The sequence below is a fragment of the Phoxinus phoxinus genome (genome assembly GCF_949152265.1).
Source record: "Phoxinus phoxinus genome assembly, chromosome: 24".
Classification (NCBI taxonomy): Eukaryota; Metazoa; Chordata; class Actinopteri; order Cypriniformes; family Leuciscidae; genus Phoxinus; species Phoxinus phoxinus.
In genome coordinates, this window is record NC_136899.1 from 1,669,110 (window position 1) to 1,684,109 (window position 15,000).

Consider the following 15,000-nt stretch of genomic DNA (forward strand, 5'->3'; position numbering starts at 1 on the left):
TCAAATGTAAAACACTAGATAGTGTTCTCTGTATAAATTAAACAGATCAATTCATATTAAACTTACAAAAGTTATTCAGTCAAGAGTAGAGCATGATTTTTTTCTTTGTCCTGTGTTGTTTGATTAACATTAAAATCAGAAAGCATGAGAAATATTAGGCTGCTGTCCCTTTAAGAGTGAATGCACGGATCTAATTTACTGATACACGTGTTGTCTTTCCTCACGGTTTACGTTCACTCAAGCCTTAACCGGCTATGTTTACTAGGATAATGCATTTTTTTGTGAAATTGGCCGTTCAAGTGGAAGACAAAGCGAAAGAGAGCTCATTTCAGTATTTGCACGACGTCGCTTCGGATGCTTGCGCACATAAAACGTATTTTATTCGCGTAAATAACAAATTGAGTTCTCTTTTGTGTCTTCTTGCGCTTTATATTGCCAAGGCTTAAACTTGTATAGCGATGCAGCGCACATAACTGTCCTGAGCGTCCTTCATGTTTGTTTACCGTTTTATACTCGCATTTGCCGCTTGGCGAGTGTTAATTTTAGGCCCTGTTTGAAACCGAACCGTTGTGGGGCATCATTGACTTCCATAGTATTTTTATTTTTTTTCATACTATTAAAGTCAATAGTGCACAACAACTGTTTGGTTACAAACATTCTTCAAAATATCTTATTTTGTATTGAAAATACAGAAAATGATACACGTTTGGAACAACTTGAGGGTAAGTAAATGACAATTTTCCTTTTTGGGTGAACAATCCCTTTAAATCAATGATGCCGTCTACACTGCACAATACATTTCTTTATATCCCGTCTACACTGCGTTTGTTAAAATGAGAGGATTCACGAACTTGCACAACTAAAACTCTGGCGTTTTGTGTGGACTAACTGTTCTAACTTAAACACCTCTGATTGGCTGTTGCATTCAAAGGAATCAACAGATATGTCTGTGATTGGCTACACTGCTCAACCCTGCAAAAGCACGCCGTAAATAGCAACATTTGACGCTCTCCGCAGTGCAAACACAAATACGCACTGGAGCGTTTGCCAATATCCTATTATTACAGCTTCAACCGAGTGTGCTAAGAGGCTAACAACTGAAATCTTTGTGATTGGTATTGTTTAGCACAGGGGTCAACAAACTCTGGCTTGACGTAAAATAATGTGTAAAGCTAAAATAAGCTGAATAATATAAAGCTTGTTCTCCCACACATGTGAAGACTACCGCTAGCTAGCCGCTACTGTATTCTCTTGGTCTAGCTTTATTTTTAGTCTTTTTTGATGTCAGGCATTGCTGAAGATTTATCCTTACTTGTAGATGAAGAAACATCTGCATTTGTCCTTTTCAGCGACCCTGTTGATAACCATTCATCCATGTTTAAATCTGTTGTAGCCTACAGTATGCAGCAAAAGTATTGGTGGTTTATTCTTAACACAACCGAACAGCGAGCGTAAATAGTGAATACACAGTAACAGTTTAATATTTATTTTCTGTTATTTCATTATATATTGAACTATTAGACAGTTTTACATATATTACCAAAATTATTATTTGTATTAATAGTGAATGGCGCCCCCTTGCAATATCGTCGCGGCCCACAGGTTGAAAACCACTGCAATAGACCAATGAATGATCATTTAGTCATAACACTTTACAATAAGGTTTCATTTGTTAGAGAACGGTTTAGAAGCGGCTGAACAATATTTCACTGTTCATTATTAGCTAATGCATTAACTAATGTTAACAAATAAGACCTTATTGTAAAGTGCTACAGCCATCATAATATAAAAAAGTAGATTTTTTTTGTTCTGCATATCAGTTATTAGACACTTAAAGTCCCACTGTGGTAAAAAAAGAAAAGAAATCCAGTTTTTAATGTTGTTTGTGTCTCTATGTGGTGTTATTAATCTGCTTTAACACACACCATGTGTAAGTTCATAAGTGGACAGCATTGCTGAGTATTTTCTGCTTAAAACGGCAGTGAACCAAAGACAGTCTCAAAAACACGGTTTGAAATCGCTGGTGTTTCTGACGTCACACACTACCTTGACCAATCAGATCAACGTGTGATCGTCAACCAGTGGATCTCTGAGTGAGTGAGTGGGTGGAGGCGGGGCTCATTTGCATATTCATAGAACCGTGTTTACTAAATGAGGCAAGGTTGTCGAGTTACATTCAAGCTTTTTTCAAGGACAAAACGCTTAAATGTGTCATTTTGGTGATTAAAGATGAGTTTTAAGGGATAAAATTACTGACTACAGGGGGACTTTAAATATAATAATCTGTATTGTAATTGAGCCAAAAATCAATATCAGTCGCCCTGTAATTTGAATCAGAGTAATTGAGAACTCACTAGTGACAGTGTTATTGGATGCGGTCAGCGCTGTGAGTGTGTTCACATCCCAGAGGAAGATCTGTCTGTCCAGCCCGGCCGAAGCCACCAGCTCTTTGTCTTTAGCATACGCCAATGCCTTCACATAGTCCTACATAAACACACAAAAATACTAATGTAACAATTATTTTTAAAAAATTGAAACAAATTATTGAAAGTAGAAAAACAGATAAAGTGCATACTTTGTTTAATTGTGAAATATTATTACAATTTAAAATATCCGTTTTATATGTGAATATATAGTAAAGTGTTAAAATATATTCTCAGCATCATTACTCCAGTCTTCAGTGTCACATGATCCTTCAGAAATCAGTATAATATGATGATCTGATGCTCAAGAAACTTATATTATTATTATTATTATCAATGTTGAATGAATGTTTTTTGCAGTGCTGTCTTACATATATGTGATCCTGGACCACAAAACCAGTCACAATGGTCAATTTTCTAAAATTGAGATTTATACATATTATGAAAGCTGAATAAATAAGCTTTTCCATTTCCAATATTTGTCAGAGATACAACTATTGAAAATCTGGAATCTGAGGGTGCAAAAAAATCTAAACATTGAGAAAATCTCCTTTAAAGTTGTGCATTTATGTTCACGATTGTGCTGCATTCACTCACAAAAATACATGTTTTATATATTTACGGTAGGACATTTACTAAATATCTTCATGGAATATGATCTTAATATCCTCATGATTTTTGGCATAAAAGAAAAATCGATAATTTTGACGCATATAATGTATAGTTGCTATTGCCACAGATATACCCGTGCGGCTCCAGACTGGTTTAGTGATCCAGGCTCACATATGAATCACTGCATCACCTTTTTCTTGGATCTCGAGGGTTTCTCACATTCTATCATTCAAAAATCATCTAAATTTAAACAGCTGGTTAAGAGCATTCTGTCCCTGCAGCTCTGGAGTCATTAGTCACATGACAGTACCTTGTGCGTTCGCAGCGTTGACATGCAGAAGCCCTTGTGTGCGTTCCAGACCTTCACTGTAGTGTCTGACGACGCCGATATCACTGTAGAGACAACACACACACACACACATATATGTAACTGTGCTGTACACACACAGCGACGGCCCTGCACTTCTCAGACACTCACGTGTTTTCCCGTTGCAGCACAGGACGATGTCATTGACCCAGTCTGTGTGGTGCTCCATTGATGCAATGTACGGATCCTGCTGCAAGACATTTACATTTAATCATTCAGCAGACGCTTTAATCCAAAGCGACTCACAAATGAGGACAATAGAAGCAATCAGACCAGCAAGACACCAGTTAGTCGAGCACAATACACATAGCAAGTTTTTTTTTAAATCAGATAGTTTTATTTAAAGGGTTAGTTCACCCAAAAATGAAAGTTCTGTCAGTAATTACTCACCCTCATGTTGTTCAACCGCGTAAGATTTATCGCAGAACGGAGGCTCACTATTGGCCAGCATCACACACATGACCAGCGTCGGCCAATAGTGAGCCTCCGTTCTGACGTACAACCCAGAAGCGCTGCGCTGTTACACTACATCAGCACTTCTCAAAGTCCGGACTCCGGTCCGGATCGAATTAAATCTGGACCCGCCTCCATTTTGTATTTCAAGAGCACTAATTGTGTGTAAGGGATTAAAACTGTGGAGTTCCTACTTTTGATAAACACTTTTGTTTCAGGTTTTTTTTTTTATGTCTTTTTGGAGATGGTCCGAAATGAAAGTGAAGTTTTCCTCCGTGATATTGTTGTCATGACATCCAGTGAGCGTATGAAGTTTGACGTAACCGGGCGACACTTCACCCCAGTGAGCGAAATGATCGTACCAGGGCTCTCTTATTGCGGTCTTTGATTTTGGAAAAAAATTCAAATAAAATGCTGACGCTTAAACTAAGTGTTTTGCCAAATTTTGCACTTGTTCTTAACTCCTTATCAAGCGCCCCCCTTTTTTTGAATATACATGAAAATGCACATTCCGAACTTAAATGGTTGTAATTCAAGAATGCTTTGTAGTATAGATGTAAGATTGGTCTTGTTTTTAAGAAGACATTTGGCAGATTTTTGTAGAAGAGAAATAAATTAAGAAAGTTAAACAGAAAAAAAGTTATAGAAGTTTGAGTTTATGAAAATGTACAACGTTAAAAATTTAATTTTTCATATTTTATATAAAATATATATTTCCAAAACCTGGAGGACTCTAAAAATGCAAAAAAATCAAAGGCAAAAATCTGAACAAGTTGTGTTTAAAATTTTAGGTTGATATCTCAAAAAAATAAGCTTTCAGTGAGATTTTGTTTGGCCGCAGTACCAAACTTTTTCACTAGTTGACATTACTGCCCATATAAGGGCGCCTCCATTTCCATATGTTGTTTGAGGGATCTGAACCATTATTTTTACAATTTTCATACAATTTATGAAGTAGAAATCCTATTCAGAAGTAGTGTTGGAAGTTTGGCAGATTTTTAAATGAATTCAACCTCTAAGAAACACAAAAAGAACACGTATGTGCATTATAGCTCGCTGCCACAAATGGTGAAACACAAATGGTAAATCTATAATTTTTTTCTTTATATTTAAAACATTTTCAGACCTTTTTTTCTAAAACAATTGAATGGATGCTATCTTTTGAACTCTTGGCATGAAAACAAACTGAGGTTTCTACCATTCTTTCATGATTTTTCATGTTCATCACTATTTCAAAATAAAGGTCTGAACACGCCTTAGGAGTATGAAAATATTCTTGTTGCAAATTGATAAATTACGGCTCCTCTGTAATGTATTTTAAAAATCAGTCACCACAAATGAAAACTAGAGATTTTAAGCTTTCAAATGACATATAGTTTGTCAAGATTGGTTTAGGTTTAGTATAGGATATTACTGTTTAAAATATATAATGGCCGCGGGCCCGCCGGCGGGCCGGTGCCAATATAAAGGGTTAATGTATTTTTAAATGCAAAAGGCACTTTATAAAAAAAAAATTGTGTGTTGATTAGTTATGCATGTTTATTAAAAACAAGTTTTGTAATAACCACTTATTTCCGGACCTTTGACATTGATGAAAATTCCGATTTGGACCTTTGAATGTAGACTTTGAGAACCCCTGCACTACAGAACTCACTCAGAGGAACACACAGAAGAAAAATCAAGAGTTGAATACAGTTGTTGTTTTTGCGCAAAAAAAGTATTCTCGTCGCCTGATAAACTTCAGGTTGAGCCGCAACATAGTCTTTACTAACTTTCTGGGCCGGCAAGTTTCAATTACAACAGAAGCCTCTGGAGGAGTGAGACACTCTCAGATCTAATCACTAATATCTTCATCTGTGTCCCGAAGATGAAGGAGAGTCTGACGGGAACAACATGAGGGAGAGTAATCACTGACAGAGTTTACACTTCTGGGGGAACTAACACTTTAATGCCATGTCAGCATCTACAGCTATTTTCAAGGCAAAAATTAAAGTACAAAAATACAAATTTCATATAAATACAATAAAACCAAGCAAACAAACTCATATTATAATTTTTTATTTTTATTTTCAAAACCTTTTCAGGCATAATCTTACTAAAGAATTAAATCAGAAAAACAAAACAAATAGAATAGAAAAGTGCTAGTATTAATTGGTCAGGTGCTGATGAAAAACATGTCTTTAGACATTTTTTGGACATGTGACACGCAGGAAAGAGCAGCGACATCATTTCACAGGTCCAGGGAACACTAATCAGTTTTGAGATCACATGGTCAGGTTTACCTTGTGCTGGTTGACGCTCCATATCCTGATGATGGAGTCTCGTCCAGCGGTGAAGAGCCGGTTAAGAACTGGATCCAGCTGTAGTGCGTTGACTCCATTACGATTATATTTCTCCACCTCATCTCTGATCACATACGAGACCTGCAACACACACACACACACACACACACACACACGCTCAGTTGTTGCAGTGTTTTTGACGATTAATGGACACTGAAGAAAGTGAGAAGAGAACGCCATGTATACAGTAGGGCTGTGCGGTTAATCGTACTCGAGAGTGTAATCTACTGTGTGAATAAATAAATGTCAGAACATGCAGTGATCATTTATTTGATGTTGTGTCATAATATAGTTTTAGAAACATTGTTTTTCTTTGTTTCAAATATAAATGCAAGGTGTCGAGGCGCTTTTTTTTAAAATCCAAGTTGATTATCTTTTAACATGTTTACATAGATAAACTATGAAAGCCATTTTCGGCATATAAGACAAAAATGTCAATCATAATTATGACATAAAAAAGTAAAAATTATGAAAGTCATATTTTTAGTCTTTTTATGTCATAAAAAAAATCGAATTTATGAGATAAAAAGTTGTAATTATGACTTTCTCTGTCATAATTATGACTAAATGTATATCCCCTATTTTACAAAATGTGCATTAAAATAAACAAAAACTTAAGAAAACACATTTGGATGTAGGCTACAATTATAATATGGTTACACTTTATTTTACAGTGTCCTTGTTACACGTTGAATGTAGTTACCGCAGTACTAACTATAATCACTGTGCGATATAAATTGTAATTGATTTTCGATTTTGGCATCCATTGATTATGAAAACAAGATAATCGAGGTAAAATGATTAATATTGTACCCAACCCTTTCCCTAAAATCCCAAACTTAAAGGAGAACTCCGGTGCAAAATGAACCTTTGGTCTAAATACACATTGTTACCTAGTCAACCGTTATCTGAGAGTCCCTACATGCAAACCGAAGCATTGAGAACTTTGACAGTGTCCAGACAGTTTAATAAGAAGATATTTTATACATACAGTCAACTTCACGTATACAGGCAGAATCCATCTGTGAAAAACAGACTCTATCAATCGATCTACGAACCACCGATCCAAATGCGCTGGACCATACAGTTCTCAATGCTTCGGTTTGCATGTAGGGACCCTCATTATGCTACCGTGTTAGTGTGGGGCTATTTTGAGCCTTGTTAGTGGTATTAACAAGCGATTTTTATTTGTCATTACTCTACGCCCCATATACTAGCGTTATACTAGCGTTATAGGCTAAACTGTTTTTAGAGATAAAACGATTTACATTCGATAATCATGAAAACAAATCTCAGATAACGGTTGACTAGGTAACAATGTGTAATTAGACCAAAGGTTAATTTTGCACCGGAGTTCTCCTTTAACATCCAAATCAGCCCCATAAGTGACTGTTGTAAAATGGATACTGCAAATGGGCTTCAGATACTCGACTAAGCACAAAAATGTCAAAATATATATATTTTTTTTTTAGAGTATTCATGTAAACAGTGGGTTATGTCTGAAGTAAACGTAAGCAGAAAACGCGTGTGTAACTGTATATTGGATCCGTGCATTCGCTCTTAAAGTGACAGCAGCCTAATAAACCGTCCATCATTAATCATAATCAAGCAAATGACAGAGCAAAATCACTCATTGGTCTTGACTGAATAACTTAAGAAGCTTTAATAAGGATTTATCTATTTTTAATGTGTAATTTTAGATTTGATTATTCAAATTTTTGGTGCACGTTATTACTTATCTGAATACCACTATTAGCACATATTCCTAAAAAAAACTGTAAACTGTTTATTCAATTTGTATTTTAGTTCTGTTATTTGTCCATTTTGTTTATAATTGGTTCCTTTGTTATTTTTGTATTGCTGATTGTTTACTCTTATGATTGTTTTGAGGATGCTTTTCTTACATTAGTTAACCTAGTATTAGTTTTTGCTGGAGTATCAATAAATGCTAAATTGCACTGATATTTAAAATTACTCAATATCGTGAAATAAGACTGTTCATATCACCCACCAATAATTGGGATTTCAATATTGACCAAAACTAATTGTTTATGATTTAACAATTGATTACGATTTAATCGAGCAGCCCGACTATACAGTACTCATACAGTAAATCAAAGTCAAGGATGGAAAGAGCTCTTAATACACCGTTTTTGATGCCAATTATGATTCATGCAGATTAGATTCATGATTTATGATTCATGCAGATCCATTTAGCTTTTATTTTCAAAGTTTTATAAAGTAATAATAAGAAGTGTAAGACTGAGGTAAAATACAGAACTAAAATGTGAGCACGGTATAATGCGTTACTTTAAATGATGGCATATGAATATATAATACAGCAGCCTATATATATATATATATATATATATATATATATATATATATATATATATAGTACAGCCTCCTTTACTTGCATTTATTTATATATTACACATGACATTAAAATAAAATGGAAATTTGTCAGTGTGATGAAGCACTTTTTTTCCATAAGTTTATTTTAAAAAATACCCCAAATTCTGAAGGTTAAGTCATTGTTAATTTGTATAATAAAGTTCAGAACTCATTTTAATTGAGTTACTCCATGATGACTATTCATTTAGATACATTTTTTACTGGAAAGCAAAAACACCTTCATGACAAACACATGTAAATTGCTATAGAAATTATATAGCACTATACTCATATTTTGTAACCTATATAGATCTTCAAATGTTCATTATTTTTATGAGCATATGCATGGTAACCACGTGACTATATGTTCAGTATGCTGTGTGCTTATATGGTCATCGTGTAGTAGACAGTAAGCATATTCCCATATGTTCATCATGTATGGAAGGATTATTGTCAGAATGACACGACGTGACCTTATAGAATCGAAATCTGTGACCAAACCCGGCTAAATATGTAAATTTGCAGCCAATAACAGTCATTTAAACTCCGACACGTCGAGTTTATGTTATCATGGGTTGCGGTAACCTGTCCATTCAGACTTAGTATGCAGCATTCTTAGACACCTGACTCAAAACGCCCCAAAATTGCAGTCTGATAGGCAGCACACTAGATTTTGAGACACAGCCTGGCCTCCACCTCCCTCTGCGCCACACAAACACACACCCCCGCGTTTAAAACAGCCGTCACCACAGCGATCTACAGTCTGAACACTACTTTAATCGCACAAATAACACACACACGCCACAAGCCCACGAGCGAGTGTGAAACAGTCACCTGCACTTTCCTGCGCCCCGCTGCATTCTGCCTGTGATGCGTCGCCATCTTACATGTTGACGCCGTGACGTCACTTCCGTCACGCCAAGAAGACCCGCCAGCGCGGGAGCGTGATGTACTTTTACTGAGCCTATGAATAAAGAAATATAAGTGCCAGCACAATGACAGCGATGTTGTGTCATAATAATATAGTATAAGAAACATTGTTTTTCTTTGTTTAAAAAAATAAATAGGCTACATAAACACACAAGGTGTCAAGTTGATAATCTTTTTAGCCTACAGTTTTTCTGAAATGCTAAAACACTAAACCCCATTCTTTGAACCAAATTCTCAATAGCCTAAACCAATTGGTCGAATAAATCACTCGTTCTGTAAAACATTCAGGTATTAAAACACTAGCTGTTTGCAAATCTAATCTCTTTTTTCAAAACTCTACACATTTTCACTCTCTAAACACATTACGCACTGATACACTTAAGTTTCAAAAAGCTAAACACAGGCAGGCAAAAGTTAAACACAACTACACAACACAGTTGTCATCATTAACACACAACGACTCAAAATAGTTCACACTTGTTTCTAATGATGTGATCAAACCAACTGTGCATAATACAAGTCAGTTCAGAGTCCCAAAATTGACTCAAGATGTTGCACTGAATGTTGACACCAACACTGGATGTAAACAATATAAGAGTGAGAGTAGGAAGAGTGTGTGTGTGTGTGTGTGTGTGTGTAAGATGTGGTGAGAGGATGAGGATGAGGAAGAGCAGGTGTGGAGATTGAGAATGTTGTTACGGTAAGGCTGGATCTGCTTTAGGGTTTTCCCCTTTGGCTGCAGAGACGACACTGTCTGTGATGTGGAGAAAGTCCTCAGGCCGGACCAACATGAAGACGTGACACTGAAGCAGAATAAATCTCTCTCACTGACCTTGATTCTGCAGTTGCACAACTCGTCTGGTGTACTTTACTGTAACATGCTTTTCATTTAGAGTATTTTACTGTAACCTTTTGCCTTTTGCAGTTGGGTCACTGTATTTTCACGGTATGCAAGTGCAAACAGACATTCACACTATTCAGTGCAGTGCATACAGTAAACAATTTATTCACAATCTACTGTAAGTTGTCATTACTATAATTTTTTACACAATTGCAAAATTAGTTTACTTTGTTACAATATACTTTTTCTCTGTAACTGCATGCTTTGGATGCTGTGTTCTCCATTTGTTGATGTAGTGTCAAATGAATGATCTGTATCTAAAATATTGACTCATGTGTGTATGATCTGAAAACATTGTTGGATTTTGAGTACAAATAAAATGGTTTTGAGACAATTTTTTTCCAGAAGAGTCAGAGAATGGTTTGAACATTTGGTTTTGTGTTTAAGGTTTTTAGAAAGTGAGAGACGGTTTCAAGAAATGAGTTTTAATCATTCAGAAAAACTGCATTTTAAATGCAGTTTTCTTTGCATCATTTATAAATGACGACGTCCAATAGAGGGTTAAGCTATTAACTGTAACTATTTCAAATAAAATAATGATGCATTTTTCACACTGATATATGAAATAAACAACATGCATAATTAAGATCACTCCCTGGAAGTTTGAAACACAACCATATAGTCCGTTCTGCAAGACTTTCTCTGACCAATAGATGGGGATACACACTCATGTTGCACATCATTCACACTCCTCTCAGGTGAACACACTTCAGATGTACTAATTCGACAACTAACACTGGGTGCATTTTGTAAGTTAATACAGAAGGCATTTTAGTGCAATAGAAATTACCCATTTCTCGTTCTACATATGCTATCATAAAAGGCCATGCACACATCAAATTTTAGTATTGACACTCAAATCCTGACTATTAAGAAGTAGTGCTGTCAAATTGATTAATCATGATTAATTGCATAACAAAAGTTTGTGTTTATATAAGTGTTTATATAATATATGTGTGTGTGTGTGTGTGTGTGTGTGTGTGAGAGAGAGTGTGTGTGAGAGAGAGAGAGAGTGTGTGTGTGAGTGAGAGAGAGAGAGTGAATGTGGCACTTTCTCTCTCTCTCTCTCTCTCTCTCTCTCTCTCTCTCTCTCTCTCTCACACACACACACACACACACACACACACACACACACACACACACACACACACTCTCTCTCTCTCTCTATCTCTCTCTCTCTCTCTCACACACACACACACACACACACACACACACACACACACATACTTTTACGTTAGATGCGATTAATCGCGAATAATCGATTTGACAGCACTATTAAGAACACAATTTGCGACAAAAAACATCTGTCCTTCCCTCCAGCCTATTACAAAACCTAAAACAACCCATATGCCAAAACATGATGCACTTTATTCACTTTTTGGCCAAACAAACCGTGTTTTAAAGCGGTCAGAGCAGATGGTGTTCGTGGAGGAGGCGGAACATCTGAACAACTGCTGCTGATCTCAGATCAGTTCAGACTGAGATGCACAGGAGAAACTGCTCTGCTTTCCCAACAGAGCCACAACTTCACGAGCACTGGAGTCGGTGTGTGTGTGTGTGTGTTCAGCACTGGGAACTGAGGATCCATGGCACACACGTTCAGGATGCAGTGAACAGGGAATTTAACGGTGTTTGAGCGAGTGGATTCACTTCAGACTGAACTTGGAACATTAAATACGCAACTTGATTTTGCTTGCTGGGGATTTTCGTCATGGCTTTCCTGTGGCTCTTTCTGTTGATCAGAGGAAATGTGTGAACACTTTCACAAGCGGAGTTTCACATGTAAGTACTCGACTTTAATTACTGTAGGCAATCTTGCGACTGGTTTTCATTTTACAGACATTTTAGCCTAATTAATGAATGCAAAAAGTTGTATTGGTCGCGATTAATTGATATGCATTTCCTCTTTGTTCATGTAACTGAATTATCAAAGTCAACACGACGCAACAAATCAGATTTGAAAGGAAACAGGGTAATTAATCTTGTTCCTCCGCTGGAAGCGTCTGGTTTTGTTCAATGAGAACATTTTGTCATATTTTCATGAGTGCATAACCTAGGCTACATGCAAAAGTATAGGGGAAAATATGGCTATTTCTATATAAGGATGTTTGTGACCCTAACGCAATTAAGTCATTTAAACATCTTTCTCATTGTCTGTATATAAGAACCATACTTTAACACATTAAACATGAAAAGCGCGTTTGTCTTTAATCACATCAGATCAGATTTATGAACGCTGTCAGCTCGTGTGCGCGCGCGCGTGCGTGTATGTGTGTGTGGTTTACAGGAACATGAACAGGTGTGTAAATGTCGCTGTTTTTGTTTTTTGTTTTTTTTTCTCGCGCCTGTGCGCTCTGTTTTCAAGAGTACAATCAAGTTATAAGTAGTTCAACTTTTAATAAGCCCCTGACTTCAGTTCCATTCCTATGTGTTGTTTTTAACGTAAGAAGAAGAAGACACGCGCGCAAAAACGCGCCTTTTCCCCCCAGCGCGCGAAATCCTCGCGGCTCGCGCTCTTGTCCAAGGTGCTGAAAACACACTGAGAACAAAACCTGAGGTAAAAAATCGCACACGACATCCGATTACATGTTTAATTCGACTTCAGGTAAGAGTCAGAGACCAAAGATGAATTCGTGTTCATAAAAACGAAGAAATTGTGAAGCAAAACGCTAAAAAAACAAATCACTGACCACGAAATATTGTTAATCTACAAAAGCTAATTATTATCATTACATAGGACTAAATTGTTCACTGTAATACAATTAGGTAAAATTAATTAGTATTATAAATAGGTATATGTGTTGCTGTAAGGATCAGTAGCCTAAGTCTTAAAATGTCAATTTACAGTAATAAATAAGTAGTAAGTTTAGTTTTTCCTCTCAGTGTTGTGTTCTGCCATTTGAACAACATCAAAAGTAAATAACAAAAACTAAAATTAGTGATGATTATGTTGATATACATATTTTTGTGGAAATAAGATACGTATTATGTATGTGCTTTGTATAATATAAATGATAGCTGAAGTCTACAGACCAGGTGTGTGTGTGTGTGTGTGAGAGAGAGAGTGAGTGTGTGTGTGTGAGAGAGAGTGAGTGAGTGTGTGAGTGAGTGTGTGTGTGAGTGTGTGTGTGTGTGTGACTTGAGCTAGAATAAATAAACAGGAAGTGATTGTAACACAGACAGCAATGTATGATATAATAATCCTCAGTGATTTAGTTATTTGCGTTTACTCAAAAGGCCGGTGTTAAGAATCATCACTCATGCCACATCATCTCTCTAATTATGATGAACAGGGTGTCATCTGTCATATTGTCGATTAATGATGTATGATCTCTTGCTTCAGTCTGTTCTGATTGGCTGAGACTGACTGGGATTAAAAAGACTATTGCTTATAGAATTGATCAAGAACTCTTAATAAAGCCAGTTTAATGTGTGTGTAGAAGCAGCGATCGTAGTGTGTGTGTGTGTGTAGCAGCAGCGCTGACCTTGAATCATTATTTGTTTTGCCAGTCATAATTTATTTGTGACAAGTGCTCTATGGCCTCATCTATTCTCATCTAAGCAATCTGAGACAGTTTCTGTCCCCCGTGTAGCAGACACACACTGTGGTTTCTTTCATACTTCGTTTCTTTTATAACCCAGCTTGACTTCAATACGTCCAATTTATATCACTATTGCGAAAACAATGACAAGCAATGTTTCATTTTGACATAATTTGGTCGTGTTATACAGCACCTGTATCTCTGAGAGCTCCAGCTCGGCGAGGGAGAGTGTGTGTCTGTCATTTAGCCAGATCTAACATGTCTGTCATTAGATCAGCACAGAGAGAAGCCATTAACGGGACGCGTGCTTGAAACTCTGCATTAGCGCCGCTGTTGGTCTAGTTTGAGCTCCTGATAAACAGTGATCGGCTGCTGGGGGTCGGGGAGCTTGTGTAAAGCTGTCAGCACATCTTTCTTCTTCTTCTCCTCGGAGCTGAGGATGGATCCCGCAACTTAAGCTCCTGTACAGCGGAAAATACAGAACGGGAGGAATTAATGATAAGTGATAATCTGATGCGCTTTATTTTGAGGATAGGACGTGCAACATGGCTAAAAGTTATATTTATTTCAATATTTTCAGCCAAAACATTTTTTTTTATATATATATAAATAAAATGTTTTTTTTTGGCTAAAAAAAAAAAAAAAAAAAAAAAATATATATATATATATATATATATATATATATGCATATTATGGAAGCTTGTTTCCGCCAAACAATATATAAAAAAGTGAATTGGGACTTTTAATCTCACAATTGTGACTTTTTATCTCAGAATTGTGTGATATAATGTTGCAATTGTGTGTTATAAAGTCATATTTGAACTCGCAATTCTGAGGAAAAAAGTCGGAACTCTGAGATATAAAGTCATAATATAAAATAAAGGTATAAACGTGTTATAAAGTCAGAATTGCGAGTTTATATATATATTTAGATGTAAACTCGCAATTGTGAGATAAAAAGTTGCAATTATCTTTTAAAATGTTTCATTCTGTGACGGAAACAAGCTTCTATAATATATACATATACATACATATA

General features: G+C 36.2%; 2 protein-coding genes across 5 annotated transcripts in view; one reads left to right on the forward strand and one right to left on the reverse strand.

Moving 5' to 3' along the window:
- Positions 1–9,536, reverse strand: part of wdr48a (WD repeat domain 48a) — a 25,886-nt gene extending 16,350 nt beyond the window's left edge. Inside the window, exons 1-6 of one of the 4 annotated variants that reach the window (XM_079602008.1) lie at positions 9,426–9,489; positions 6,138–6,278; positions 3,514–3,589; positions 3,346–3,428; positions 2,355–2,484; positions 1,313–1,354 (exon numbers count right to left, since the gene is read on the reverse strand). In XM_079602008.1, coding sequence (XP_079458134.1) covers positions 1,313–1,354; positions 2,355–2,484; positions 3,346–3,428; positions 3,514–3,589; positions 6,138–6,278; positions 9,426–9,473 — 520 coding nt within the window. In that variant the 5' untranslated portion in view covers positions 9,474–9,489. Of the gene's footprint in view, positions 1–1,312; positions 1,355–2,354; positions 2,485–3,345; positions 3,429–3,513; positions 3,593–6,137; positions 6,279–9,425 lie in introns of all 4 variants that reach the window. The other 3 variants (XM_079602007.1, XM_079602010.1, XM_079602009.1) reach the window with 3 other exon arrangements.
- Positions 9,537–11,937: 2,401 nt separating this feature from the next.
- scn5lab (sodium channel, voltage gated, type V-like, alpha b) overlaps positions 11,938–15,000 on the forward strand; it is a 164,169-nt gene continuing 161,106 nt past the window's right edge. Inside the window, exon 1 of the mRNA XM_079602016.1 lies at positions 11,938–12,204. The gene's annotated coding sequence lies outside the window, so the exon portion shown is untranslated. The remainder of the gene's footprint in view (positions 12,205–15,000) is intronic.